Source organism: Aethalodelphis obliquidens, unplaced genomic scaffold, assembly GCF_003676395.1.
Source record: "Aethalodelphis obliquidens isolate GAN/ISIS:26980383/991018 unplaced genomic scaffold, ASM367639v1 scaffold21, whole genome shotgun sequence".
NCBI classification, from domain to species: Eukaryota; Metazoa; Chordata; class Mammalia; order Artiodactyla; family Delphinidae; genus Aethalodelphis; species Aethalodelphis obliquidens.
In genome coordinates, this window is record NW_020837965.1 from 15,705,769 (window position 1) to 15,733,501 (window position 27,733).

Sequence of the window (27,733 nt, forward strand, 5' to 3'; positions counted from 1 at the left end):
TTGCATTTCTCTAATGATTAGTGATGTTGAGCATCCTTTCATGTGTTTGTTGGCAATCTGTATATCTTCTTTGGGGAAATGTCTATTTAGGTCTTCTGCCCATTTTTGGATTGTGTTTTTTTAATATTCAGCTGTATGAGCTGCTTGTATATTTTGGAGATCAATCCTTTGTCAGTTGCTTCATTTGCAAATATTTTCTCCCATTCTGAGGGCTGTCTTTTCGTCTTGTTTATGGTTTCCTTTGCTGTGCAAAAGCTTTTAAGTTTCATTAGGTCCCATTTGTTTATTTTTGTTTTTGTTTCCATTTCTCTAGGAGGTGGGTCAAAAAGGATCTTGCTGTGACTTATGTCATAGAGTGTTCTGCCTATGCTTTCCTCTAAGAGTTTGATAGTGTCTGGCCTTACATTTAGGTCTTTAATCCATTTTGAGTTTATTTTTGTGTATGGCATTAGGAAGTGTTCTAATTTCATTCTTTTACATGTAGCTGTACAGTTTTCCCAGCACCACTTATTGAAGTGGATGTCTTTTATCCATTGTATACTCTTGCCTCCTTTATCAAAGATAAGGTGACCATAGGTGTGTGGGTTTATCTCTGGGCTTTCCATCCTGTTCCATTGATCTATATTTCTGTTTTTGTGCCAGTATCATACTGTCTTGATTACTATAGCTTTGTAGTATAGTCTGAAGTCCAGGAGCCTGATTCCTCCAGCTCCGTTTTTCTTTCTCAAGATTGCTTTGGCTATTTGAGGTCTTTTGTGTTTCCACACAAATTGTGAAATTTTTTGTTCCAGTTCTGTGAAAAATGCAATTGGTAGTTTGATAGGGATTGCATTGAATCTGTAGGTTGCTTTGGGTAGTATAGTCATTTTCACAATGTTGATTCTTCCAACCCAAGAACATGGTATATCTCTCCATCTATTTGTATCGTCTTTAATTTCTTTCATCAGTGTCTTATAGTTTTCTGTATACAGGTCTTCTGTCTCCGTAGGTAGGTTTATTCCTAGGTATTTTATTCTTTTTGTTGCAATGGTGAATGGGAGTGTTTCCTTAATTTCTCTTTCAGATTTTTTATCATTAGTGTATAGGAATGCAAGAGATTTCTGTACATTAATTTTGCATCCTGCTAATCTACCAAATTCATTGATTAGTTTTAGTAGTTTTCTGGTAGCATCTTTAGGATTCTCTATGTATACTATCATGTCATCTGCAAACAGTGACAGTTTTACTTCTTCTTTCCCAATTTGTATTCCTTTTCTTTCTTTTTCTTCTCTGATTGCTGTGGCTAGAACTTCCAAAACTATGTTGAGTAACAGTGGTGAGAGTGGGCAACCTTGTCCTGTTCCTGATCTTAGAGGAAATGGTTTCAGTTTTTCACCACTGAGAACAATGTTGGCTGTGGGTTTGTCATATATGACCTTTATTATGTTGAGGTAGGTTCCCTCTATGCCCACTTTCTGGAGAGTTTTTACCATAAATGGGTGTTGAATTTTGTCAAAAGCTTTTTCTGCATCTATTGAGATTATCGTATGGTTTTTATCCTTCAATTTGTTAATATGGTGTATCACATTGATTGATTTGCATATGTTGAAGAATCCTTGCATTCCTGGGATAAACTCCACTTGATCATGGTGTACGATCCCTTTAATGTGCTATTGGATTCTGTTTGCTAGTAATGTTGTCAAGGATTTCTGCATCTATGTTTATCAGTGATACTGGCTTGTAGTTATTTTTGTGTGTGTGACATCTTTGTCTGGTTTTGGTATCATGGTGATGGTGGCCTCATGGAATGAGTTTGGGAGTGTTCCTCCCTCTGCTATATTTTGGAAGAGTTTGAGGATAGGTGTTAGCTCTTCTCTAAATGCTTGATAGAATTTGCCTGTGAAGCCATCTGGTCCTGGGCTTTTGTTTGTTGGAAGATTTTTAATCACATTTTCAATTTCAGTGTTCGTGATTGGTCTATTTATATTTTCTATTTCTTCCTAGTTCAGTCTCAGAAGGTTGTGCTTTTCTAATAATTTGTCCATTTCTTCCAGGTTGTCCATTTTATTGGCAAATAGCTGCTTGTAGTAATCTCTCATGATCCTTTGTATTTCTGCAGTGTCAGTTGTTACTTTTCCTTTTTCATTTCTCATTCTGTTGATTTGAGTCTTCTCCCTTTTTTTCTTGATGAGTCTGGATAATGGTTTATCAATTTTGTTTATCTTCTCAAAGAACGTGCTTTTAGTTTTATTTATCTTTGCTATTGTTTCCTTCATTTCTTTTTCATTTACTTCTGATCTGATCTTTATGATTTCTTTCCTTCTGCTAACTCTGGGGTTTTTGTTCTTCTTTCTCTAATTGCTTTAGGTGTAAGGTTAGGTTGTTTATTTGAGATTTTTCTTGTTTCTTGAGGCAGGATTGTATTGCTATAAACTTCCCTCTCAGAACTGCTTTTGCTGCATCCCATAGGTTTTGGGTCATTGTGTTTTCATTGTCTTTTGTTTCTAAGTATTTTTTGATTTCCTCTTTTACCTCTTGGTTATTTAGTAGCGTACTGTTTAGCCTCCATGTGTTTGTATTTTTTACAGTTTTTTTTCCCCTGTAATTGGTATCTAGTCTCATAGCGTTGTGGCCAGAAAAGATACTTGATACGATTTCAATCTTCTTAAATTTACCAAGGCTTGATTTGTGACCCAAGATATGGTCTATCCTGGAGAATGTTCCATAAGCACTTGAGAAGAAAGTGTGTTCTGTTGTTTTTGGATGGAATGTCCTATAAATATCAATTAAGTCCATCTTGTTTAATGTATCATTTAAAGCTTATGTTTCCTTATTTATATTCATTTTGGATGATCTGTCCACTGGTGAAAGTGGGGTGTTAAAGTCCCCTACTATTATGGTGTTACTGTCGATTTCCCCTTTTATGGCTGTTAACATTTGCCTTATGCATTGAGGTGCTCCTATGTTGGGTGCATAAATACTTACTATTCTTAGATCTTCTTCTTGGATTAATCCTTTGATCATTATGTAGTGTCCTTCTTTGCCTCTTGTAATAGTCTTTATTTTAAAGTCTATTTTGTCTGATACGAGAATTGCTACTCCAGCTTTCTTTTGATTTCCATTTACATGGAATATCTTTTTCCATCCGCTCACTTTCAGTCTGTATGTGTCCCTAGGTCTGAAGTGGGTCTCTTGTAGACAGCATATATACCGGTCTTGTTTTTGTATCCATTCAGCCAGTCTATGTCCTTTGGGTTTTTTTTTTTTTTTTTTGGCGGTACGCGGGCCTCTCCCATTGTGGAGCACAGGCTCCGGACGCGCAGGCTCAGCGGCCATGGCTCACAGGTCCAGCCGCTCCGCGGTATGCGGGATCCTCCCGGACCAGGGCACGAACCCGCGTCCCCTGCATCGGCAGGCGGACTCTCAACCACTGCACCACCAGGGAAGCCCCAGTCTATGTCTTTTGGTTGGAGCATTTAATCCATTTACATTTAAGGTAATTATCAATATGTATGTTCCTATTACCATTTTCTTAATTGTTTTGGATTTGTTATTGTAGGTCTTTTCCTTCTCTTGTGTTTCCTGCCTAGAGAAGTTCCTTTAGCATTTGTTGTAAAGCTCATTTGGTGGTGCTGAATTCTCTTAACTTTTGCTTGTCTGTAAAGGTTTTAATCTCTCTGTAGAATCTGAATGAGATCCTTGTTGGGTAGAGTAATCTTGGTTGTAGGTTTTTCCCTTTCATCACTTTACATATATCCTGCCACTCCCTTCTGGCTTGCAGAGTTTCTGCTGAAAGATCAGCTGTTATCCTTATGGGGATTCCCTTGTATGTTATTTGTTGCTTTTCCCTTGATGCTTTTAATATTTTTCTCTTTGTATTTAATTTTTGATAGTTTTATTAGTATGTGTCTCGGCATGTTTCTCTTTGGGTTTATCCTGTATGGGACTCTCTGCACTTCCTGGACTTGATTGACTATTTCCTTTTCCATGTTAGGGAAGTTTTCAACTATAATCTCTTCAAATATTTCCTCAGACCCTTTCTTTTTCTCTTCTGGGACCCCTATAATTCGAATGTTGGTGCGTTTAATGTTGTCCCAGAGGTCTCTGAGACTGTCCTCAATTCTTTTCATTCTTTTTTCTTTATCCTGCTCCCTGGCAGTTATTTCTACCATTTTATCTCCCAGCTCACTTATCCATTCTTCTGCCTCAGTGATTCTGCTATTGATTCCTTCTAGAGTATTTTTAATTTCAGTTATTCTGTTGTTCATAACTGTTTGTTTGCTCTTTAGTTCACCTAGATCCTTGTTAAATGTTTCTTGTATTTTCTCTATTCTGTTTCCAAGATTTTGGATCATCTTTACTATCATTACTCTGAATTCTTTTTCAGGTAGGTTGCCTATTTCATCTTCATTTATTTGGTCTTGTAGGTTTTTACCTCGCTCCTTCGTCTGTAACATATTTTTTTGTCATTTTTTTTTTCTTGATGGGTGGGGCTGTATTCCTGTCTTACTGGTTGTTTTGCCTGAGGCGTCCAGCACTGGTGTTTGCAGGAAGTTGGATAGAGCCAGGTCTTGGTGCTGAAATTAGGGTCTCTGGGAGGCCTCACTCCAATTAATAGTCCCTGGGGTCTGAGGTTCTCTGTTAGCGTTTTGGACTCAGAGCTCCCACCACAGGAGCTCGGGCCTGACCTCCAGCCTGGGAACCAAGATCCCGCAAGCTGGTCATGGTAGCTAGGGTTCCGGCAGGATTAAAACCTGCAAAGTTGGAGGAAAAAGCACCCTTCAACATGAGAGTATGCGGTTCCTGAAGGCTACCCAGATGTCTTACATTCAGTAGGCAGTTGGGCGTAACTGATAAGGAACTCAAGAAAGAGACCTAAGCTGAAAATAGAGCCTTGGATGGTAGTCCAAGCCATGATATTTGATTTCCCAGGAAGAGTATATGCAGAGTTAGAGGAAAAGAGGGCTGACAACAGACTACCAGTATGTAAGAGACAAGCAGAGGGATGGAGGCCAGTGAAAGAGGGAGGTGGGGCAGTCAGCAACAGAGCAGAGCCAGGAGGAAGAGCACAGTATCACTGGGTAAAGGAAGGGCAGAGCCCATGCTCAAGCGCCAACCACTCTAAAGGGGTTAAGTAAGATTAAGCAGAGACATTTCCACCAGATTATGAGAACCGGGAGACATTAGTAACTTTAGAGAGAGCACTTTTGGTGGGGAGATTGAGTCGGAAGCCTGATGGTACAGCACATCAGAGTGAACAGAAGATAAAGAAGCAGAAACAGCTGGTATAAACTGCTCTCTCAACATCTGGTGGGAAAGGGAATGATAGCAAAAACTAGAGAGCCACGGAGGATTTTTTTTGTTGTTAACAAGATGGTTCAACTGTGTTTGTGGGAAGAGGAGCCTGAGGATCAGGGAAAGAGGGGAAAAAATAGAGTGAGTTCTCTGAAAATTTCCAAAAGAGGTGTGAGAGCACAATATGACTCAATCATCTTCATTTAACATGCCTGGATTTGTCCTTCACATACCAACTAGGAAATACGTAGTCAGCATCTAATTTACTGGGACCAAACCAATGAAGTTGTAAAATAACTTTTCTTGTAAAACCTTGCATTTTCTTCCTGAACACTGCAAAAACATAAGCATCTTGGACTAATTTAGTTTCAGTCAAAAGGTGACAATTGTATGCAGTGAGAAAAAAATCTTTCTCTGCTATTTCAGTTCTTTTTTCCCTTTTTGTCAGGGAGAAATAATTTATAAAACACTTCACCAGATAAACTCTCATTTGGGGGTGTCCAGCATTGTACCGACAGCACATACACAACTCTGAAATCTAAAATCTTTAACCCGTCTGCAGGGTCCAGTTAGCCCCATCCTGAGGACTACGTGAGACCTTGAAACTAAGCTAAGTGGCTAGCACATTAGTTTCCTTTTAACTGCGCTGTGGTAAGCTATTCTGAAGCTGTTTAGATTTGTGGTTGGGCCTCAAACCATGTCTCTGGACAACATTCTGCTGGAGGCAGAACAAAGTTATATTTAATATCTGTGTACTTTAAAACAACGCTGCCCACTTTTTCTCTTATTGCTGGGGTCACTTGCCCTTAAGACTCACTGTACTTTTGGTGTATAAACAGCAGTGTTTACTTATCCAATTGATTCTGCAATTACATGATTGAGCCAATATGAAAACTGAGTCAATAAGAAATGCTTATAAAGCAATAACAACCAGGCTTTTTTTCCAATACATGTACCAAATAAATTTAACTAGGAAGAAGAACTGAACTAAATATAAAACACTTCAAAAAGAAGAAAAAGAACATTATGCTTACTAAGAGTTTTGGCATGATCCAGAGAACATGTTCAGGGAATGACCTCTGTGGAAAGCACGGAAGCATTTTAATGGCTATGCCTGAAAACCTCTTCCTGTACGTTGTTCTACAACATTCTACCATAAAATTTCATCTTATAGTACGTGAATTCTGTGTCAGGACTTCCCTGGTGGTCCAGTGGATAAGACTCCGTGCTCCCAGTGCAGGGGTCCGGGGTTCAATCCCTGGTCGGGGAACTAGATCCTGCATGCATGCTGCAACAAAGATCCCACGTGCCGCAACTAAGACCCGGTGCAGCCAAAATTAATTAATTAATTAATTAATTAATTAATTATTGAATTCTGTGTCAACTTTTTGTGTTTTTCTTTATCTAAAAAAATTTTAAAGGCCAGAATAACACTGTTTTAAAACAATGAAGCTATTTTTCTCTTCTTGAATAAAGAATTGCCTTCCTTCACAATTCAAAGAAGAAACAAAAAATCCAGGTGCTCAAAACTCCCGTTATCTTCCTGCCACCAAATCTACAAATGCACCTGTATCCGCCCCCTCTTCCCTTATCATAATAGAAGCAATGGGCCTTCTCCTAGCAGAGGCCAATTGCCGCCCTCCGATCCCCATGTCCCCCTTCTCAGGGACCTTGATCCTCTCAGCTATCCCCTCTTGTTTTGTATTTTCAGTATCTCTTTCTGTTTCTCCCTCTCTCTCTTTCTCTGTAATGGATTCACACTAAATGTGTTCTAGCATCACTCATCTTAAAATAACAAAAAGTAACCCTCCCCCTGAACCACACATTCCCCTCTGGTTAAGTCGGAACCAAGCCTCTCAAAAGTTTTCACTTGCATCCACTCCTCAACCCATTCCAATCTGGCCTCTCCCACCAAATCTCCACTAAAATTGCTCTTGATAAGGTCATTACCTGCTCAGTCAAATCTGACACATACCCTTTGAAGCACTTTTTCCTCCTTGCCTTCCCTAACACCACAACTTTTCTAGGTTTTCTTCTGGGTTTTTTTCTGGCTGTTCCTCCTCTGTATTCTTTCTCAGCAACTCCTTTCTGATCCGTCCTCTACATTTTGGAGTTTTCAGGGCCCAGTTCTGAGTCCTCTTCCTTTTTCCATTTGACAATGTCTCATAAGATGATCTCTCTACACCTGGGCTTTAAAGTCATCTAAATGCCAGTGATGCTAGAATTTCTACCTGCAGCCCAGACATCTTTTCTGAGCTCCAGACCCATGTCCCACTGATGAATGAAAGCACAATAGTTTAGATGAGCCTGGGGGCCAGACCACTTGGGCTTCAAAACTAGTCCTTCTACTTACTTCCGGGGTGATCCTGTGCAAGTTGGTGACCTTTACAGTTTCCCCATCTGTAAAATTAGAATAATAATAACAGTACTTACTTCATAAGTGATTGTGTGGATTAAGTGAGTTGATAAAAGCACCTATTGATCCTTTGTAGCACATAGCAAGGCTTCATTACCATGATTACTATTACCATATGTGTCCATTAGAATATGTCAAAGGTATCTCAAAACTTGACCTGTATACAACTGGGTCCTATCTTTTCCGCCCACTCCAAATGCAACTCCCCTGGTTCACCATCTGTGAGTTCTAAGGCAGAATTCTAAGATGACCCCAATGACCCTTTGCATGACCTCCTTCCCTTCAGTGACTGAATATGATGAAATATCACTCTTAGGATAAAGGGATTTTGTTGCAGATGTAATTAAGGTCCCAACTCAGTTGACCTCACGATGGGAAGATTGTCTAGGTAGTCTGATCTAATCACATGAAGCCCAGAGAAGATCTGGAAGTCAGAGAGTCAAAGCACGGGAAGCATGTGACACACCTTTGATGCCTGAAGATGGAGGGGCCAAATGAGAAGGAATGCAGATGGCCTCTACCAGCTGACAAAGGCCCCCGGCCGACAGCCATCAAGGAACCTGAGACCTCAGACCTATGACTACAGGAACACAAATCTGGCAACTACAGCAATGAGCTTAGAAGTGGACTTTCACCCAGAGCCTCCAGACAAGCACTGTGTCTGGCTACCATCTTAATTTCAGCCATGCCATGGAAAATTTTAACTTACCAAATTGTGAGCCGATAAATGGGTGCTATTACAAGCCGCTAAGTTTGTGGTGATCTGTTATGCGGCCACTGAAAATTAATACACCATTTGAACAAATGGTACCTTCAAACATATGTTTGTTCCAGCTCGAAAATCCCATATCACTACCACACCAAGTTCTGCTGATTCTGTCTCCTAAATATATCTCAAATATATTCGTGATTCTTAATCTCTAATTGTTACCCAATCCAAACTTGTATATTCCATCTGAACTTCAGCAATAGCCTCCTAACTGGTCTCCCTTCAGACAATCTTTCCTTCCATCCTCCTCACAGCAAGGGAGTCATTTTTTACAGTACAAAACTAATCTCTGAAAAATCCTTCAACAGCTTCACACTGCACTCAGGATAACGCCTGAATGCCTCATCATCACCTACAGAACCCTGCACGAACAGCCCTGGCTACCTTCTCAGCCCCGTTTCCTGTGACTTTCCTGCTTGGACACGATGCTCAAGCCACAGAGACCTTTCTTCCAGTAACCCCAGTGTGCCAAGCCATTTCCCACTTCAGGGCCATCTGTGTTACTTCCTTTGTCAGAAATGCTTAACCTCCCCCCCTACTCTTCACCCCATGATAGCCAGGGCCTCAGCTTGAAGATTCCCACTTCCCTCACCCATCCCCTGAGGCCCGGCCACCCTGTTAGACTCTCTCATAGAACCTGTACTTCTTCACCATTTATCACAATTGCAATCATATGGTTAGTTGCATGATTATGTATTTAAGGTCCTTCTCTTAGGTATAGTTCAATGAAGGTAGAAGCCATGTCTAATTTGTTCCCTGCTAAAACCCAGCATCTGCTATGGTGCCAGGCACACAGTGTCAACAAATCCTTAATGGATGAATAAAACCGTGGCTGCTTTGCCCAACTTATACATGACAAAATTATGTCAAAGTTACAAGTTTGATTTGTGTGTGCCCATTACATTTGTCCTACTCTAGCCCTAATTATGATGTTTCCTTACAAACAAAGGACAGTGGTATAAAGGAAAAATGGGCAACTTCATGGGAAAGGGTTAATGCAAATCTACTGCTAAGTGTTCATGCCCTCTTAATGCAACACCATTCATTTAGATATGAAGTGCAACATTATCCTTATTACGTATTTTAAATAGTTTTTCCTTTAGGAAAAACATATAATTCCACTCCAGTACCGAAGTGGTTTGAGGACAGAGTACTTCAGTTGACTGAATTTTCCTATTAATGATGGGATATTCCACTAATGTAGAAAACTACCTGGTACAAAGACAGCCCTGTGTATGACTTCCACCATCCTGCCAATAAAATTTCTTTTTAAAAGTATGCCTTGATTTTATTGATTTCTCATTATGTATTTTTAAAAAACTCTAAAATGGTACTAATTAATCAGAGACCTCACTTTTTTTTCTTTTTAGAAGAAATATAAAAATAGCACGAACATCACAACAAAGATTTTATTTAAGAAGCAAAATACTGGGTAGAAAGTCAAATATCTTTCCATATTGTCCATCTTACTCATGGTTTGTATCTATGTGTTTGTATATAAATGCATTTAATTATATATTTACCTAATTCCTGTCTTGGCCCAGAAAAGACTTAAGGCAAAATAACTAAAGCATAAGAAAAGAAGAAAGAAAAATAAGAAGAAAGATTAGGGACAGAAAATGACACCAGGAAGAGGCTCAAGATGCATGCCAGACCACAATTTTATGTGGTGTAGGCTTGAGATGTGAAGCATTCTAGCCACCAACTTGATAAAAGAGGTCTGCTCCAGGGATCCACTTCACAGCATTCCTATGAAAAACAGAAGAGCTGGTCAAAGCAGCTCAGCTAGACTTGGTACTAAGATCAGAAAGGAATGTCTTCTTGGGGATTCCCTAGAGACGACATCATTCTACTTCTACTAAGAATGACATTTGTTACCATTTTCTACTAAATAGTTGTCTAAATGACTAACTGCTTCATATTGTTATCCTATTCAGTTACCCAAGCCTGAGGCAAAATTATCTCCTGGTTCATCCAATCTTAAGCAAGATGTGTTAGCTCCCTATTGCTGCTGTAAAAAATTACATAAACTTCATGGTTTATGAACAACATAAATCTGTCTTATTATAGTTCTAGAGATCATAAGTCTCAAACCAGGTCTTAAGGAGCTAAAATCAAGTGACAGTAGAGCTGCATTCCTTTTGGACACTCCAGGGGACTATCTTTTCTTCACCGTCTAGAGCCTGCTCACGTGCCTTGGCTCATGGCCCCCTTCCAGTAACGGCTTCAGTCCAATCTCTGATGCCACTGTTGCATCTTCTCTCCCTCTATTTCCATTCTCACAACACCTTCTCTCTGACCTGCCGACCTCCCTCTCATAAGGACCCTGTGATTACATTGGACCCACCTGGATAACTCCCCATCCTTAATCACATCTGCAAGGTCTCTTTGCCACGTACAGAAGCACTTACAGGTTAGGACATGGACATCTTGGGGAGAGGAGGTGCATTTTTCAGCCTACCACACAAGACTCTATTTACCTGTTTGCAGCTACCTGCAATTTACAAATTGTAATGATGTGTCAGAAAAATTACAATGTAAGGCCCAATTTACATAATAACAGTAAAGCCACAAATGGAAAACTTAATCAAAAGTTTTTTTATTTCAAGAGTTAATCATAGGATTCTTTTAAGTACCAAGTTCACCTTCTTTATTCCAAATAATTTGATATACAAAAATATTATTTACACAATGTTTTGTCAGGAACACACTAGTTATATAAAAAGAAGCACACTGCCACAAAAACTTGAGTGTGAAATAAATAAAACTGCAATACCAAGTACTGTGTCAAAAATCGGGAACTTTAACTCCCTATTCTCTCTGCAGTCACAGGGCAGTGTGCCTACTGAGTACTAAAAAAAAAAAAAAAAAAAGTGAACTAGCCAGCTCACTCACAACTTTAGGAAGGTATAAAGTCCAGAGAACTTCCTTGACTTTTTGGAGGAACCGATATAGCTGAACCCATGGGGGCACTGCTAGAGACAAACAAAATGAGGGCAAGATTCTATTTTAGACCCTATTCATCTTCCCTGAAAAACAAGAGGAATGTAGGAGTGCTCATACCACTGAGGTGCACCAAGATCTGTAAATCATTACAGGAGCTCAAAGGAGAAAACTGTGACAACCCCTCCCTCCCACAGCATTTTGGGATTGACATCTCTCAACAGTGTATTTAATTGTGAAGCTTCAGTCAACACATGATGCTATTATGCTAGATTTTCCCTAGAGGAATTTTCACCAAGCATTATCTTCTTTTTCAGGGTAAGAATTCAATCCTGCCCATCAGATCACTTATGTCTCCAGGAAGCTGAGATTTCATGATTTTTTTCTTGCTTTGCAGCACAGGTTAATGTTGGGTCTGATACAACAGTCGACTTGTCACCTGAGAAGCTTCCCACCAGCAACCCCCGCCCCCGTTATAGACTGCAAACACAAAATATACTTGAATCCCCCTTGATTTAAGGGCTGAGATGCCACCTACTTTGCCCAAATATATCATTTTCTTTTCTTTTTTAAATTAATTAATTTATTTATTTTTGGCTGCGTTGGATCTTTCTTGCTGCGCGTGGGCTTCTCTTGTTGCGGAGCACGGGCTCTAGGCACACAGGCTTCAGTAGTTGTGTCACGTGGGCTCAGTAGTTGTGGCTCACAGGCTCAAGAGTGCAGGCTCAGGAGTTGTGGCACACGGGCTTAGTTGTTCCACGGCATGTGGGATCTTCCCAGACCAGGGCTCGAACCTGTGTCCCCTGCATGGGCAGGCAGATTTTTAACCACTGCGCCACCAGGGAAGTCCTAGATCATTTTCTTAATCTCTAAAACTCATGGTAGAAATAAGAGATTTTCTTATAAGTCTAGGCTCTACAGAATTAAGATAGGGTACTATCAAAAACCTATTTATATTTTGACCATCCAATGTATCCTATAAAGCTAAAGATAGAGCACAAGTTCTGCCTACTCTTCTCAAGGTGAGGAAAGTGTGAAAAAAAGGGAAAAGTACAAACACAAAATATATTTATACATGTATAATATAAAAAGGAGAGCTGCATTGTTCTCACAGATAACTAAGATTGTCACTGAAATTTTTCTGTGTCTTTTTGTAGATAATCATTATGTTCCTAAAAAGCTACGTATAAATAAAATCATTATAAATGGAATCATATTCAAAGAGTATCAGGGAATTCTTTTTCAATGGGATTCAATCATGAATCCTCTGGCAAAACAGAATTATCTTCTAAAGTAAATCAGCACTTCTGACTTTTGTCTATACCAAGATTTCCATAGAAGTTCCATTGAAGACCAACTTAATGCTGGTAAGTACTTTGGATATAACTCAGTCCAACACCTTTACTTTATGGATCAGTAAACTTAGGCTCAGAAAGGCGAAATGATTTATCTCAAGTCACACAGCAAGTTTGGGGCAGAGCCAGAAATATAATCCACCCTCAACCTCTGTTAGCCTTTACTTAGAAGACCCTAAGTATGGATGACAGCAATCAAATATGTACGATCTTTAATTGGAGGCAGAAATCAATCAAGCGTATTTTGGGGAAACCAGACGGAGACATCACAGAAAAACAAAACTAGAGACAAATACCTCTTATGAATATAGACACAGAAATCCTCTACAAAACACTAGCAAACTGAATCCAGCATGGTGTATAAAAAGAATTATACACATTACCAAGAGGGATTTATCCCAGGAATACAAGTTTGGCTTAACACTCCAAAATTAATTAATGTAATACACCTCATCAATAAAAACAAACAAAAAAACCACGTGATCATCTCCCTAAATGCAAATAAAAATCCGATGCCTTTTCATGATTAAAAACACCCAAACAAATTAGGAAGAGAATTTCCTCAATCTAATAAAGGGTATCTATGAAAAACCCACAGCTAACTTCATACTTAATGGTGAAAGACTAAAGCTTTCCCCCGCTAAGATCAGGAATAAGACAAGGATGTGTGCTTTCACCAATTCTATTGAATACTGTGCTGAAGGTTCTAGCCAAGACAATTAAGCAAGAAAACTAAATAAAAGGCATACACATTGGAAAGAAGTAAAACTATCTCTATTTGCAGATGACGTGATCTTGTAAGACATCCAATAAGAAAACATTAGAACTAATATACTAGTTAGGCAAGGTTGCAGGATACAAGATTAATATACAAAAATAAGTTATATCTCTATATACTTTTAGTGAATGATCCAAAAATTAAACTAAGAAAATAATTATTTTACAATAGCAGCAAAAAGAATAAAATATTTAGGAATAAATTTAACAAAAGAAGTATAAACATATAGTCTGAAAACTACAAAATGTTGAAAGAAATGAAAGAAGATCTAAATTAATGGAAAAATATTCCATGTTCATAAATCACAAGATTTAATATGCTAAGATGGCAACACTCCCAAAATTGATCTACAGATTTAATGTAATCCCTACCAGAATCATAGTTGGCTTCTTTGCAGAAATGTTGACAAGCTAATTCTAAAATTCATGTGGAAATTCAAGGGATCCAAAATAGCCAAAACAATTTTGAAAAAGAAGAACAAGGCTGGAAGACTCACAATTCGCAATATCAAAACTTACTAAAAAGTTACAGTAGTCAAAACAGTGTGGTGATGGCATAAGGACAGACACAAAAATCAGTGGAATTGAATTGAGAGTCCAAAACTAAATCCATACATCTATAGTCAATTGATTTTTGACAAGAGTGCTGAGAAAATAAAATGGAAAAAGAATAGCCTTTCAACAAATGAGGCAAAAACCTAAATGTAACAGCTAAAATCATACAACCCTTAGAAGGAAACAGATATAAAATCTTTGTGACCTTGAATTAGTCAATGATTTCTTAGATACAATACCAAAAGTAAGAGAAAGAAAAGAAAAAAATTGGACTTCATCAAAATTAAAGACTATAGTGCTTCTAAGGTTATCACTGAGGAAAAAATAAAAGATAATCCACTTTATGGGAGAAAATATTTGTAAACCATATATCTAAATACAGATCTAAGGGATCTGTATTTACAATACATAACTCATATCTCAATAATAAAAAAGACAAATTAACCAATTAAAAAATGGGCAAAGGATCTGTATAGACATTTCTCCAAACATATACAAATGGCCCATGAGTACATGAAAAGATGCCCAACATCATTAGTCATTAGGAAACACAAATCAAAACTACAGTGAGATACCACTTCATACTCACTAGGAATGGCTATAAGCAAAAAGACCTACAATAACAAGTGATGGCGAGGATATGGAGGAACTGGAGCCCTTGCTACTAGAACTGTAAAGCAGTGAAGTCACTTTGGAAAACTTAAGTTAAACATAGACTTACCACGTGATCCAATAATTTTACTCTTAATATGTACCCAAGACAAATGAAAACATAGGTCCATGCAGAAACTTGTACACAAATGTACATAGCAGCATTATTCACAACAACCAAAAGGTTGAAACAACCCAAATGTCAATCAAATGATGAATGGATAAAATACAGTACAACCACACAATGAAATATTACCTGTCAATTTAAAAAATGAAGTGCTTACACACATTACAAATGGATGAATCTTGAAAATACTATGTTTAGTAAAAGAAGCCAGTGATAAAAGAGCACATATTATAAAGTTCCATAATAAGAAATGTCCCTAGGCAAATACACAGAAAGTAGAATTAGCAGTTGCCTAGGGTTGGGGATGGGCTGTGGGAATGTGGAGTGACCGATATAAATGGGTAAGACGTTTCTTTTTAGGGTGATGGAAAGTTCTAAAATTAGATTGTGGTGATGGTTGTGTAACTATAAAATTTATTGAATTGTACACTTAAAACAAGTGGATTTTATGGTATGTAAATTATATCTCAAAAAAGCTGTTTAACAAAAAAAGACATTGCAGCTTCCCCATCCAATCACTTGTTCTGGGGGAGCCAGCTGTCATGTCATGAGGACATTCAAGCAGCCCTATGGAGAGGTCCACATAGCAAGGAACTGAAGCATCCTGCCAACAACATGTGAGTGAGCTGTCTTGGAAGGGAACCTCCTGCCCCAGACAAGTCTTCAGGTGAATGCAGTCGTGGCCAACATCGTGACTAAAACCTCATGAGAGACCCTGAGTTAGAACCATCAGGCTAAGCAACTCCTGAATTCCTGACCCACAGAAATCATGTTGCTTTAGGCCACTAAGTTTTGGCATAATTTGTTGCACAGCAATAGGTAACTAATACCCCTTCCTTGACCCTCTCCTCAGTGTTAGGCTCTCTCTCCTAATGACAGATATCTAAGGAAATGTCTTCCCAGCAACCCTTCCTCTTCTAAGAGTTTAGTTTCCCCCCCCATCCATATGTTCACCATAGTAGCTGTCATGTTAGTAGAACATGATCCTATTCCCTGGCCTTAGTTGAACAATCCAAAAGTAGGCACCTTACCAAAGCCAGGCTAATAAAGTCCTTGGCTAATATTTTTGTACCTGAAGCTGATAAAAAGGCAGTGTCTCTCTGGTACTGAGAGCTGTAAGATATAAAACTTGGGGTCTGTCAATAGCCATGTTCCTTCCCACGTGGAAAAAGGTGAACAGCAGTGGAGAGGAATGAAGCCATCACATAGAGACAAGCAAAGAAGCAAAGATTCAAGATGGAGAGAGTACAGACAGCATCAGTCTCTGGTTCCAGGGATTCCTGATGCAACTCAGTCCTTTCAGTGGGAAGACCACACGTGTCTTGTAACCCCAGCATATAAAACAGAACTCAGTACATAAGAGGTAATGAAATACTTATTGAATAAATGAATAAGATAACCCTTCCAATAGTACCCCCCCTTTTTTGTTGCTGTGGTTCAACAGAGTTAGATTTGAAACCTAGAAGTCCTAAACCTCTTCTTTGCTAACTTTATACTCTGTATATCCTTCTATTATTACATTATGACAATATATCCTAATTACTGGTTTACATGGCCTCCTCCCCTACCATCAGAGGGCAAGAAATTTTCTCATTTTTTTGTATCATCAGTACCATTTAGCCTAGAAAACAGAAAGTGTCAAGAAATGTTTAACTGATCTAATCAATCCTTTACTCTTGTGATCTTCAGATTTGCATGCAACCAACATCTCCTGAGCGCCTAATCTGTGCCAACCAAACCAACAGTCTCATTCAATTTTCACACTCGGTAGATGAGAGAAGTGAGTGTGAAAGAGTTGAATTGACTTGCCCAAGTCTACATAGCTAGTAACTGGCAGAGCTGGGATTTGGAACCAGGTCTTCCAATTTCATGTCCAGGGATGCCATGCTACTTGGTCTACACTATTGGAACACTTTCCATGTTCTTATATGTAAGTTGTTGCCTCTTCACTCATCCTACAGCAGACAATACAATGTTGAGCACAAACGGGCAATCGCCAGCTGCTGACTTGATATGACTATATGCTTGTCCACATTTTGAGAAGCAAGGGACCACATCAGATCAAATTACTTTGGTGCCTATTATAGCATCATGTGCTGACAGGGGCCCAGTTGGCTGAAGATGAGAGAATCTTTCAAGCTATATTTTAACAGTGTTTTTGACCACTATATCCGGTCAGTCGTTCCAGCGTTCAGCAATAAATCAAAGTGACTGTTCATTTCCTTTGACAGTTAACAGTACTAATGAATTCAGTATAATCTCACCATCCATCAGAAAAATTTCTAAAATGCAAGCTTGAAGCTGATGATTCACAGAGCAGAGAAGGGGAAATAAAGCAGTTCTCATTGTTTTCTACAAAACTAGCATTGTAAACAAATGTTGAAAAACTAGCATTGTTTGCAAAATCCAGGAACTGAGCAGTTGGCCGCCTACTAATAAAGTAGGTTGCTCCTTGGTCATTTAGCAAAAATCTGCTTGCTGCACCACTGTCAACTGCTGACGAGCATGATTTCACGTAGCTTTTGCTGTACAGAACGAGTCTACATACATAAATCAGTGAATCGTTATGTAAGAAAAGAAAAAGAAATTCAAAATTTCCACACCAGAAAACACCTGACACTGAGCCTGGCAAAAATCAGATATTAATACTGAATAAATGTTTACTGAATAAATTATTGAATAACCCTTTGAAAACATCGGTTGTCTATTAAATTGAGAGAGAAAAATCAAACCAGCCAAACATACACAGGTTACATTAGGAACTCCAAAAAATTATGGAGTAACTGGCTCAAGATATATAACAAATTCACAATGACCAAAAAAAAAGATTTTAAGCCAATGTTTAAAAATGTTGAAATAAGTAAGCATGCATTTGACATCCCTCTTAAATTAAGTCACCACACTGGCACTCAGTGTAACGCTAACCAGCAATAACAAAAAAATAAAAGAACAGGTGACAGATCTAACTTTGCAATCTGTTCAGAACAGTTAACAAGGTGGTTGTTTCAAGGCACGCACTTGAAACCTGCTATTTAAGCTCTGTGTCTCCACAATAAAAGAATATCCCAATATGCCAAAGAAGCTGAATCAAAAGCCTTAATAAACACAAGAACATTTAATAGTAATAATGAACAATTCATTAAAATGTATTATCTGTTCAGAAGTGCAAAAGGATCTCTAATAGGAGACTGGGCTCCACATATATAAACCCAACCTATACTGATTAGTCCGAATAAGCATTTTCCAAAATGAACAACCCATAACGAATAACGTAACAAGTATAAAGCCTGGGACGACTCTAGTGATCGCAAACATCAGAACGTGAGCGCTTAAGCTGTATAGTTAGCCGCTTTTACCTACAGCTTCAAATTTACTGAGCCTTCTTCTCAAGAGACCTTTGAAAGAAATTTAAGGCCAAGTATAGTATTTCATGATGATTGCAAATAAAGGCACTCAGTCCCTGAGCCCGCGATCCCTCTTTATATCACTAGAGACTGGACTCCTGAAAAGGCCGGGGGAAAGCCACCCTTTCATCTTGCACAGGACCGCAGCACCTTAGGGACCCCTCTACGGAAGCAGAGCAGCGGAGAAGTGAGTCATGCTCCAAAACTAAGCGTCGTTCACCCTACACTGAGGAAGGCGCACCTTTCACCCTAGACAGGATGCAGTGACAGATGTGGCACCTGTGCGGGAAGGGGGCGCGAAGACATCCTCAGAGTCAGTGCCAACAGGCAGCTGTGGGCTGCTCCGCGGGCCCTAACGCCCCGCGCCCGCCGCTCATTCCCGGGCTGGGGAAAACTTTCCGCCAGCTCCCCTCGGGCGCGCCCCCACCTCCCGGGACCCCCGGGCTCCCGCCCCGTCCGAGAGGCCCCGCCCAGGGCCCGCCCCCCGCGCCCTCGGCACGGCCCCGTGACCCCAGCCCGAGCAGACCCCTGCGTGCCCTCAGGGCGCGCCCCCACGCCCAGTCCGGCCGGCAGAGGGCGGGGTCGCTCACCCGTCCGCAGCTCGTGCTTGACAGTGAGGAGCTGCTCTCCCCCGGCGCCGCCGTCCCTGCTGGTGTCTGTGGCGCCGCCACCGCCGCTGCCGCCCTCCTCCTCCATCTTCTCCCTTTCCCGATCCCGCGGGGTCCTCCGAGGGGACCCGGGAGACAGCGGACGCCCGGGCCCTCACAGCTCCCGCTGCAGCCCCAGGAGCCGAGGTGCGGCGGCTCCAGAACTCGGACGCCGAGACGAGTAGCTTTCCCGCTCTGGCCGCACGGCTAGCTCCTCCGCCTCCTCCCCCTTCGGCGGGCACCGCTAGTACCGCGCAACCAAACCGCCCTCTGCTTCACCGCCTCCTCCGTCAAGCTGCTCCGCCCACAGCCAGCAAGGTAGCCACAGCCATTCGAGCTGCCATCGCTTATTGGGCAGAGGGCGCGCGCATCTGTCAGCGCCGGCTCCCATTGGACAGTCGTCTCTGACGCGTCACGAACCGCCCCGCCCCTCTCCTCGAATTGTTGTTGCTTGGCGGAGTGGCAGGAGAGGGAGGAGCGCGACCGCTCCGATTGGTGAGACCGGAGTTCTGCCCCGCCCGTCTCCGCTGGTGCGCACGCGCAGTCAGAACGTTCCCGTCCCAGACATTCCCAGAACGGTCACACCCCTCATTCCCCAGCTTCGATCTGTTAGTAAACAGTGTCTAGTAGTCAGGAGGCGCTCGGGATCTGTGATTGGCTATTGCCGAAAGAGGCGGTGAGAGCTGATTGGAACGTTTGGTCCGCCAGTCACCGTGGACAGAGGAGGAGCTTAGAAGAAAGCACTTCTCACGCACGTGTTTGCAGACGTACCTGATGGTCCCTGGCAGCGATCCACAGGTGTGTGACCAGCTGGACGGCAGCGTGTCTTAAAAAGGTGTTACTCGCCCTAGTGAGTCCTAAACAAAGTTAAGTGGAGTTCGTGCTTAAGTACGGGTAGTTCTTAGACGTTTCAAAAATTCCGGCTCACCATGAGGACTTTTGCAAAGGATAAACATTTCCATTTTGGACAAGACGCATCCTAGGCACCAAAAGGCTACAGTGATTAATAAAATAGAATACAATCCCTGCCCCTAAGCAACTTTCAATAGAACACGAGAAACAGACGATCTGTGAAATACATAGGAAACTGTAAAGCAGAATTCGAAATAATACAGTCGTACAAACTGTTAAGAGAACTGTACAGATGGCAATAATTATTCTCGGTAGAGGAGCTGGGGAAGGCTTTTAGGGCAAGGAGGCATTTGAGATAACCAGCTTAAAAGGATGGGTGAGATAGAAATACCAGCAGCAGATACAGAGATAGTAACTGAGCTAGGCCTGGAAGTGGAGAAGGCAAGGGTAGGTTAAGTGATTGATAAGGCTGGATGGAAGTATGACATAAGAGACACAGCTAAAAAGGTAAGATTCCATAAGATAATGAAGAACCTGACCACAATGCTAAGCAGTGCAGATTTTATTTAGTACAGGATGGGGAGCCTGAAAGAATAGCTACGATATCAAAGCTGTTCTCTTGGAAGTTAGCTTCGGTTATAGTGAGAAGATGGACTGAAGGGAAGAGGGGAAAGATGGCACAGCAAGAATACTTTTGCAAGGATAGAACTTATGGGAGCTTCCCATGAGAATGGGAAAAGGAGGGGATTAAAGATGGACACTTGGATATAATTCACATAGAAGTGAACTTTTAAACCAAGCAGGGATTAGATCAGGAGGTCAGCAAACTGTTTTTCAAAGAGCCAAATAGTAAATAGTTATTTTAGGCTTTGCAGGCCATGTGGTCTCTTTCACAGCTATTCACCTCTGCTATTGCAGTGTGAAAGTAGCCCTAAACAATAAGTAAACTAACCGATACGGCTGTGTTCCAATAAAACTTTATTTATGGACATTGTAATTAAATTTAACACAGGTTTCGCATGATGATACATTCTTTTAATTCTTTTCAAACATTTAAAAGTATAAAAATGATTCTTAGCTCTTGGGCCATTAAAAAAACAGGCAGGAAAACAGATTTGGCCTGCAGGCCATAGTTTGCAGACTCCTGGGTTAGACTGCCATGGAAAAGAAAGCAGAGAAGCCTCAGCAGCTGCTTCAGGCTGCTTCAGCTCCCTGGGCTTACCTGCCTGGAATATTCATCCCACTAAACCATGACTGCCTACTTGTCTTTCTCCTCCACAAGTAGTGTGCCGTTTGGAGCCAGGAAATGACTGTGTGCAATGTTCATTTGTTCACTCAACAACTTTTATGCCAGTTATGAACCAAGTACTATGATGGATACTAGAGACGCAGGGGAGCAAAACAGATGCAATCTTTGCTCTTGTAGAGCATACAGTCTTGAAATGGAAATCAGTATTAAATAATCACATAAAAGAATGTAAACTTTCCATTGTGATCATGTTGTAAAGGAAAATTATAGGGTGCTGCAATAGAATATATCAGGGAGGCCTAATTTAGGTTAGAGGAGCTTGAGGGCCTTTATAAGGAAGTCTTATTTAAGGTAATTCTTTAAACATGAGTAGATTTTAACCAGGATGTGGCAGAGATTGGCCTGATGCTCACCAATCTCATTTCCTCTTCCTGGACACACAGGAAAAGTACATTATTTTTTCCTTTGCAGTTAGGCCAGGGTCATGTGACTGTGATCTGGCCAACGGGGTGTGGGCACATGCAATGTGTGCCATTTCCAGGCCTGGCCGCACGCATATCACTCACGCTCTCTTCTCTTTCCACAGCACCTACAAAGGCCACATGTTGAATGTGGGCATGCCACAATTTTAGATGCACCCTGAAACCCTGCATCTCCACTTGAAGAAGAGCCACCCTGACCTCCTTCAGACTGAGATGTGAGCAATAAATAAATCTTTATAGGCATAAGCTACAAACATGTTGGGGTTGTTTAAAGCAGAATCCAGTCTCCCCTGACAATTTCACAAGTGAATTGCTGGGGCGAGAAAATTCTAGGAAGATGCAGATGCAAAGTCCTGAGACAGGCAAAGAGCCTATTGTATGTTAGGGACTGAGAGAGAAAGCAAATGGGGCCATAACACAGTAAGCAAGAGATGAGGTGAGGGAGGCAGACAGAGACCCAATCGTGCAGTTTGTGATAAGCCTATTAGTAACTAGGGAGTTTTTCCTGTGTGAAGTCAGAAGCAATGGAAGGAATTGAGATGGGAGAATGATAGAATTGGGGTACTATTTTCAAAAGGTACTGTACTTAGTGTTTGGAGACTGGGCTGGGAGCAAGAAAGGATACAGGGAGACCAGTTAGGAGGTTATCACAGCAGTTTGGGCAAAAGATGATAGCAGGCATTGTAGATATGGAAAAGAAAAGGATGGTGTCTAGATATATATTTTGGACTTCATGAAGGATTGATGTCATGGGCGAGGATAAAAGGGGTGTCTGGAACAACACCAAAGTTTCTAGCAGGTACAACTGTGTGGAGGAAAGAGGAAGGTGGTACTGTGTAATGAGGGGCTGAATTAAAGGAAGAGCACATAGAGAGAATATCAAGAGTTTAATTTTGAGACATTCAATGCCAATATTAAGTAGCTATGTGGTTATATGAGTCTGGAACTCTGCAGGGAGGTCTAGGGTAGAGATACAAATTTAGGAACCACCGGCACATACAGTATTTGAGGCCGGAGTTATGAATAAGATTACCAGGGGAGAGAATGTGCAGAAGGAAGAGAAGAGGAGCCCAGGACTGCACTCTAGGAATTTCAACATTGAGATGCTGGAATGAGAAGGGGGAGCTGGAAGCGCAGGAGGAAAACCCAGAGAGTTTTGTATCTTGGAAGCCAAAGTGTTTCAAGAAGGAGGGAGTGGTCAGCTGGGTTACATGCCCTGAGAGGTCACATGAGATGAAATCTGGGAAAGTTCCCATACATTTGCCAACTTGGGTGCCACTGGTGACGATTTCCTAGGCAATTTTGGTAGAGCAAATGAGAGGTGAAGGAGTAGAAACAGTGAACATGAACATGTTTTTCAAGGAGTTAGCCTCTGAATGAAAATAAAGAAATGCCTTAGCTGAAGGGATCCAGGGAGGTGTTGGGTTTTTTTTTCTACTTTTTACTTTCAGATAATTTTTAAATTGCAGATAAGTTGCAAAAACAGTGTAGAGTTTCCACACACCCTCCACCCAGCTTTTCCTGAGGTTAATGTGTTACATACCAAGTTCAATCATCAAAACTGAGAAATTAGCATCAGTACAATATTCTTAAATAAACGACAGACTACAGATTTCGCCACTTGTTTCATAAAAATGGTCTCTGTATTTTTAAATGGTTGAAAAAGAATGAAAAGAAGAGTATACCGTGACCCATGAAGGTTATGTGAGATTCCAATTTCTATGTGCCAGAATCCAATCCATTTTCCTACATTACATTTAGTGGCCGTGGCTCTTCAGTCTTCTCCAATCTGTAGCAGTTCCTTAGTCTTTCCTTGCTTTTCATGACCTTAACTCTTTTGAAAAGTACTGGTCAAGTATTTTTTGTAGAATAATATTGGGTTGGGTTCGTCTGATGTTTTGTTTATGATTAAATTGAGGTTACACATTTTGGGGCAAGAGTACCATAGAGGTAACATGCTCTGTCAATTCATCGTATCGGGTACAAGAAGTTTATATGCTTATTACTTGGGATGTCAACCTTGAACACTTGGTTAAGGCGGTGTTTGCCAGGTTTCTCTAAAATTATTTTCCCACTGTAATTAATAAATATTGGGAGGGTGTGTGAGATACTTTTAGACTCTGCAAATATTCAGTTTCTCTTTAAACTTCCGCCCACTGGTTTTAGCATCATTTGGTGGGTCTTGCCTACAATAGTTATGACTGTGGTATTCTAATGGTAATTTTCTATTCAGTTGTTTTTTAAGATGAGGAGTACTGGAACTTGTTTGGATGGTGATGGGATGGTGATGGGGGAGAGGTTGGAGAACCAATGAAGACAGTCTCTGAAAAAGTGGGCAGGGCTGGGAGCCTGAGCTCTCTGTGAGGTTTGCCTTTGATGGGAAGAGGCCTCAAGTCCTTCATTGTGGCAGGAGAGTGGGAAGAGGGGCTGGTGGCAGGCATGGACCAGCTTATAGACTTGAGGGTATGTTGGTTATCTCATCTCAGTATCCCTGGCATCTAGCATTGGCTCTAGCCCAGAATGGGCTTTCAGTAAATGTTTGTTGAATGAATGAAAAGTGAATGAGAGAAAGTAGGAAACCTACACTTAAAGAGTAGGTATAAAAAGACTAGCTAATTGTGGGTATATCTCAGTAAAGCAGGAATAGGCCCTATGAGCTGATACCACTTGTAGATAGTTAAAAACCACACAGTTGTGCACACATGTGGCAAAGAGCTTACTTCAGAGATTCAAGCTCTGTGCTGAGGGACAAAGGAGCTGGGATGAGGTGGATTTGGGGTCTGAGGATAGTGGAAACAGTTTGGAACAGTCACTGTGGAAAATAAATATTGTGTATTGTGAGCCAGCTTAGATGATTGCTGACTAGCACTGGGGGCTCAGGTAGAGTCTGAAAGCCTGAATCAGGAGAGTTAAATGTCTTTTCTCTAACAATTTACACTCCCCCTCAGGTTTGGAGGTTGGCAGTTGGGCAACAACCTGGTTGAAATCAGTGACCCTGGGGCCCAAGCAGGGTGAGAGGGCAGTGAAGCCAGCAATAAACTGCTAGCCTGGGGGAACAGGGTGGAGTCCAGAAGCTGGAGCTCACATAGATGAGTAGAAACCACTTCTCAACCTTGGCTGCACATTAGAATCACCTGGGATACGTAAAAAATAAATATTTCCATCTCTGAAAAGTATGAATTAATTGGTCTGAGGCAGGGCCTCGACTTCAGGTTGTTTTTTTTTTTTTGTAACTCCCCAGGTGATTATAATGTAGAACCACTTTTGCAGTGTGCATCTAATGTACAAGCATTAAAGTAGAGGATGGTAAGTAAGAGCAAGTTGGAGTTTTGAAACAACGGCAACTTTTCAAAAGTAGTGATGATGCTGGATAAGGTAGGAAGGTAGGAAGGAAAATTATAAATCAGCTGAAAATGCCAAATCAAATGGGTGGGCGGGGCTTAACTGATTGGGCAGCGACACTAGAGGATGGCTTGGAGTCAAAGGAGGCACCTGCTGAAGAGGAGTGAGATAGTGGACAGGGCTCTGTAGGTAGCTGCTGGAATCGAGGGAAACATCCCTGCTCCCTCCTGCCCTGAGAGATGTACAAGTAGGGAGGGTGGGCCTGTCCATGACAGGGCTGGGAAGGGGAAGGTATCCAGGAGAAAGTCAGGTTTCTGCTAAGGCTGGGAAGAGTAATAGAGGAAAAAGCTTGAAAATAGGTTTGTTCCCCTTAGGAACGGCCTTTCACCAGGCTTGCTTGTACCTGGTGCTAGAATGGGGGTCCCTGCTCACCCCATTATCTTGTGGGCCTGTGTCCATGGCATGGCACCTTGCTACGTGGTCTTATCCTTAGCGTGGGGGTCTGGAGCAAAGTGGCAGGCGGAGGGCCTTGCTCGGTGTGAGCCCTCAGGACTTAATGATCCCATTATTCGTGCACTGTGAGCTGGAATCTCCTCACCTTTGGATTTGTAAGAATTGGGAAACTCCAGAGGCTCATCACCTCACACTCCCTTTTAATGGGCTCTATCAAAACACTCAGATGTATACTCAGAGAAGAAAGAACTTCTTTCAAAAAATCCAAAATGACATTACCAACATCTTGATTCTGTTTTTGACCCTGTCAGAACCTTCATGTGTGGTATAGATCCAGGAACTTTAAGGGACTCTCTGTAGCTGCAGAGACCAACAGAGTCACAGAGTGTGAAGTTCATACTCTCAGAAGGCAGCCATCCATGGCTGAAGTGGATGTGTTGCCACTGTTCTCAAGAAGGATGTTGGGAAGGCACACACACACACCTTGAGTTCACAATTGGGAAGGAAATTCTGTGAGGGGGAGCAGCATGTAGACAGTTTTCTCACTCTACTTTCTGGTATCCCATATTGAACCTACAAAGCTTAGAAACCCTCCAGATGTGGCAGATATGAAGCACCTGACTGAATCTGAGGATCCGGTCTGAGATCTGGCTATGTGGACCTGTGCCGACCAGTGCACAGCGGGGGGAGACTGTAGAGGCATGCACATCGCAAATATATCCAGGTAAAGATAGCAAAGACATTTTTACTCCCTTCCTTCTCATTCATACCGCCCCCTCCAAATCTTCCGGAAGCTACAAAAAGCAAAACAAAGCAAAAACACAGAAAAAGCCCCATTTTTAATGAAACAAGGAAACTCTCAAAACCTCAAACCACAAACCGTGAAGTATGCCTGCCAAATACTGTAAAAATATGCGCTGAAATTGGTGAAATGCTGAGAGCCAACATACACTGCCTCCAGGCTTGAGCCGGAAACATGCTTTCTTAGATGTTGGTATCATACTCCCAAGGGACCGAATCATTGATCCTGGGATTGGAGTGGGGTTTCCCAAAGGCAAGGGGGATCTTATATTACTGGGGGAACAGGAGATAATTTAGGTGGTACATGGAGAGTCATTTAATTATATCAACTAGCATAATGAAAAAGTGATTCATTTAGAGCTTGCTTTCATTTGTGATTACATCAAGAAAAAGTCTTGGTTTGGTACCAATGGCCTTTAACTTATTTCTGATTTGTACTAAACTCTCTTTCTAACCAGAAAAATATAGACCTCAGACAACTGCATCTAGCTAGAACTTACTATCTTTGTTGTGTTTTCATTGTATTTATTTTAATAGTTACTTCCTATTTATGGCAAGTGATACTGGCTTTTCATTTATAATAGTGATATGCCTCCATTTTAAATAAGTAAAAATTGGGAATTGATTCGAAGGAGAATGTTGGTTATACCAGAGAGGATATGCAGATGAGGCAAAAGTTGAGAAGTGGTACCCAAATGACTGAAATTTAGATTTGAATAATAAGATCCAAGGACCCCAGAGGAGAAACAGGTAGTGTTCTTACAACAAAAAACAAACAGGATGATAGCAGGAAGGTCAACATTAAGGAGAAAGCAGGCTGATGTTTATTTATTTCTATTGTATGTGACCTGGCCTCCAAACCAAAGAAGTCTCCTGGAGAAGAGAGGGTGAGGGGGATGGAGAGAAAATGGCTAGATTATTGCCCAGAGAGCCTAGACTGAGAGGGCCCTGCTGAGGCCCTCAGGAAGCTCTTCAGCACCCAAACCTGAGTATCTAAGAGACATTCTTTATGGAGAGGAAATTAACAGATTTGGAATCACACTAAAGTAAAGCTACCAAGTGCCTCTGTGCCCTTCTTCCACCCCTTCCCATGCTATACTTTAGCAAGTAATTCTCCATCTCATTGGAGAAATTATAAAAGTTTTTTCAGAAATCTCAAAGAGGAGGTTCAGGGGTACAAATAAGGAATTACATAGCAACAAAAGAGGATAAAACTGAGCGGCAGAACTCAAGAAGGGAAAGAGTGGAAAGCCATTTTAGAATCAACCAAAAATAAAACGAACACAAGTAAAAACACAATGGAACAATACAAAAAAGGACAAAGAAACGTTTTAAATTATTTAAAAATTTTATAGTTACAGAAAATAAACAATGGAGATCCAATATATGAATAATTGGCATTCCTGAAGAAGTGCCCAGGATAAATGGAGCAATAGAAGAAACTTAACTGAAAAGAAGACTTGAGTCAGCAGGTAGAAAGCACACACTGTGTCAAGGGAAAATCAGTACCAAGTGATCAGTGATAAAACATAACAGATAGAAAAGATGCTCAACATCACTAATCATTAGGGAAATGCAAATCAAAACCACAATGAGGTATAACCTCACACCGTTCAGAATGGCCATCATCAAAAAA

At 41.0% G+C, this 27,733-nt stretch overlaps 1 protein-coding gene across 3 annotated transcripts in view; it reads right to left on the reverse strand.

The window, feature by feature from the left end:
* Window positions 1–19,175, reverse strand: part of RPS6KA5 (ribosomal protein S6 kinase A5) — a 181,770-nt gene extending 162,595 nt beyond the window's left edge. For 2 of the 3 annotated variants that reach the window (XM_027120332.1, XM_027120331.1), the window contains exon 1: window positions 18,862–19,175. In XM_027120332.1, the coding sequence (XP_026976133.1) occupies window positions 18,862–18,967 (106 nt within the window). In that variant the 5' untranslated portion in view covers window positions 18,968–19,175. The remainder of the gene's footprint in view (window positions 1–18,861) is intronic. The other variant, XM_027120333.1, reaches the window with a different exon arrangement.
* Window positions 19,176–27,733: the final 8,558 nt, after the last annotated feature.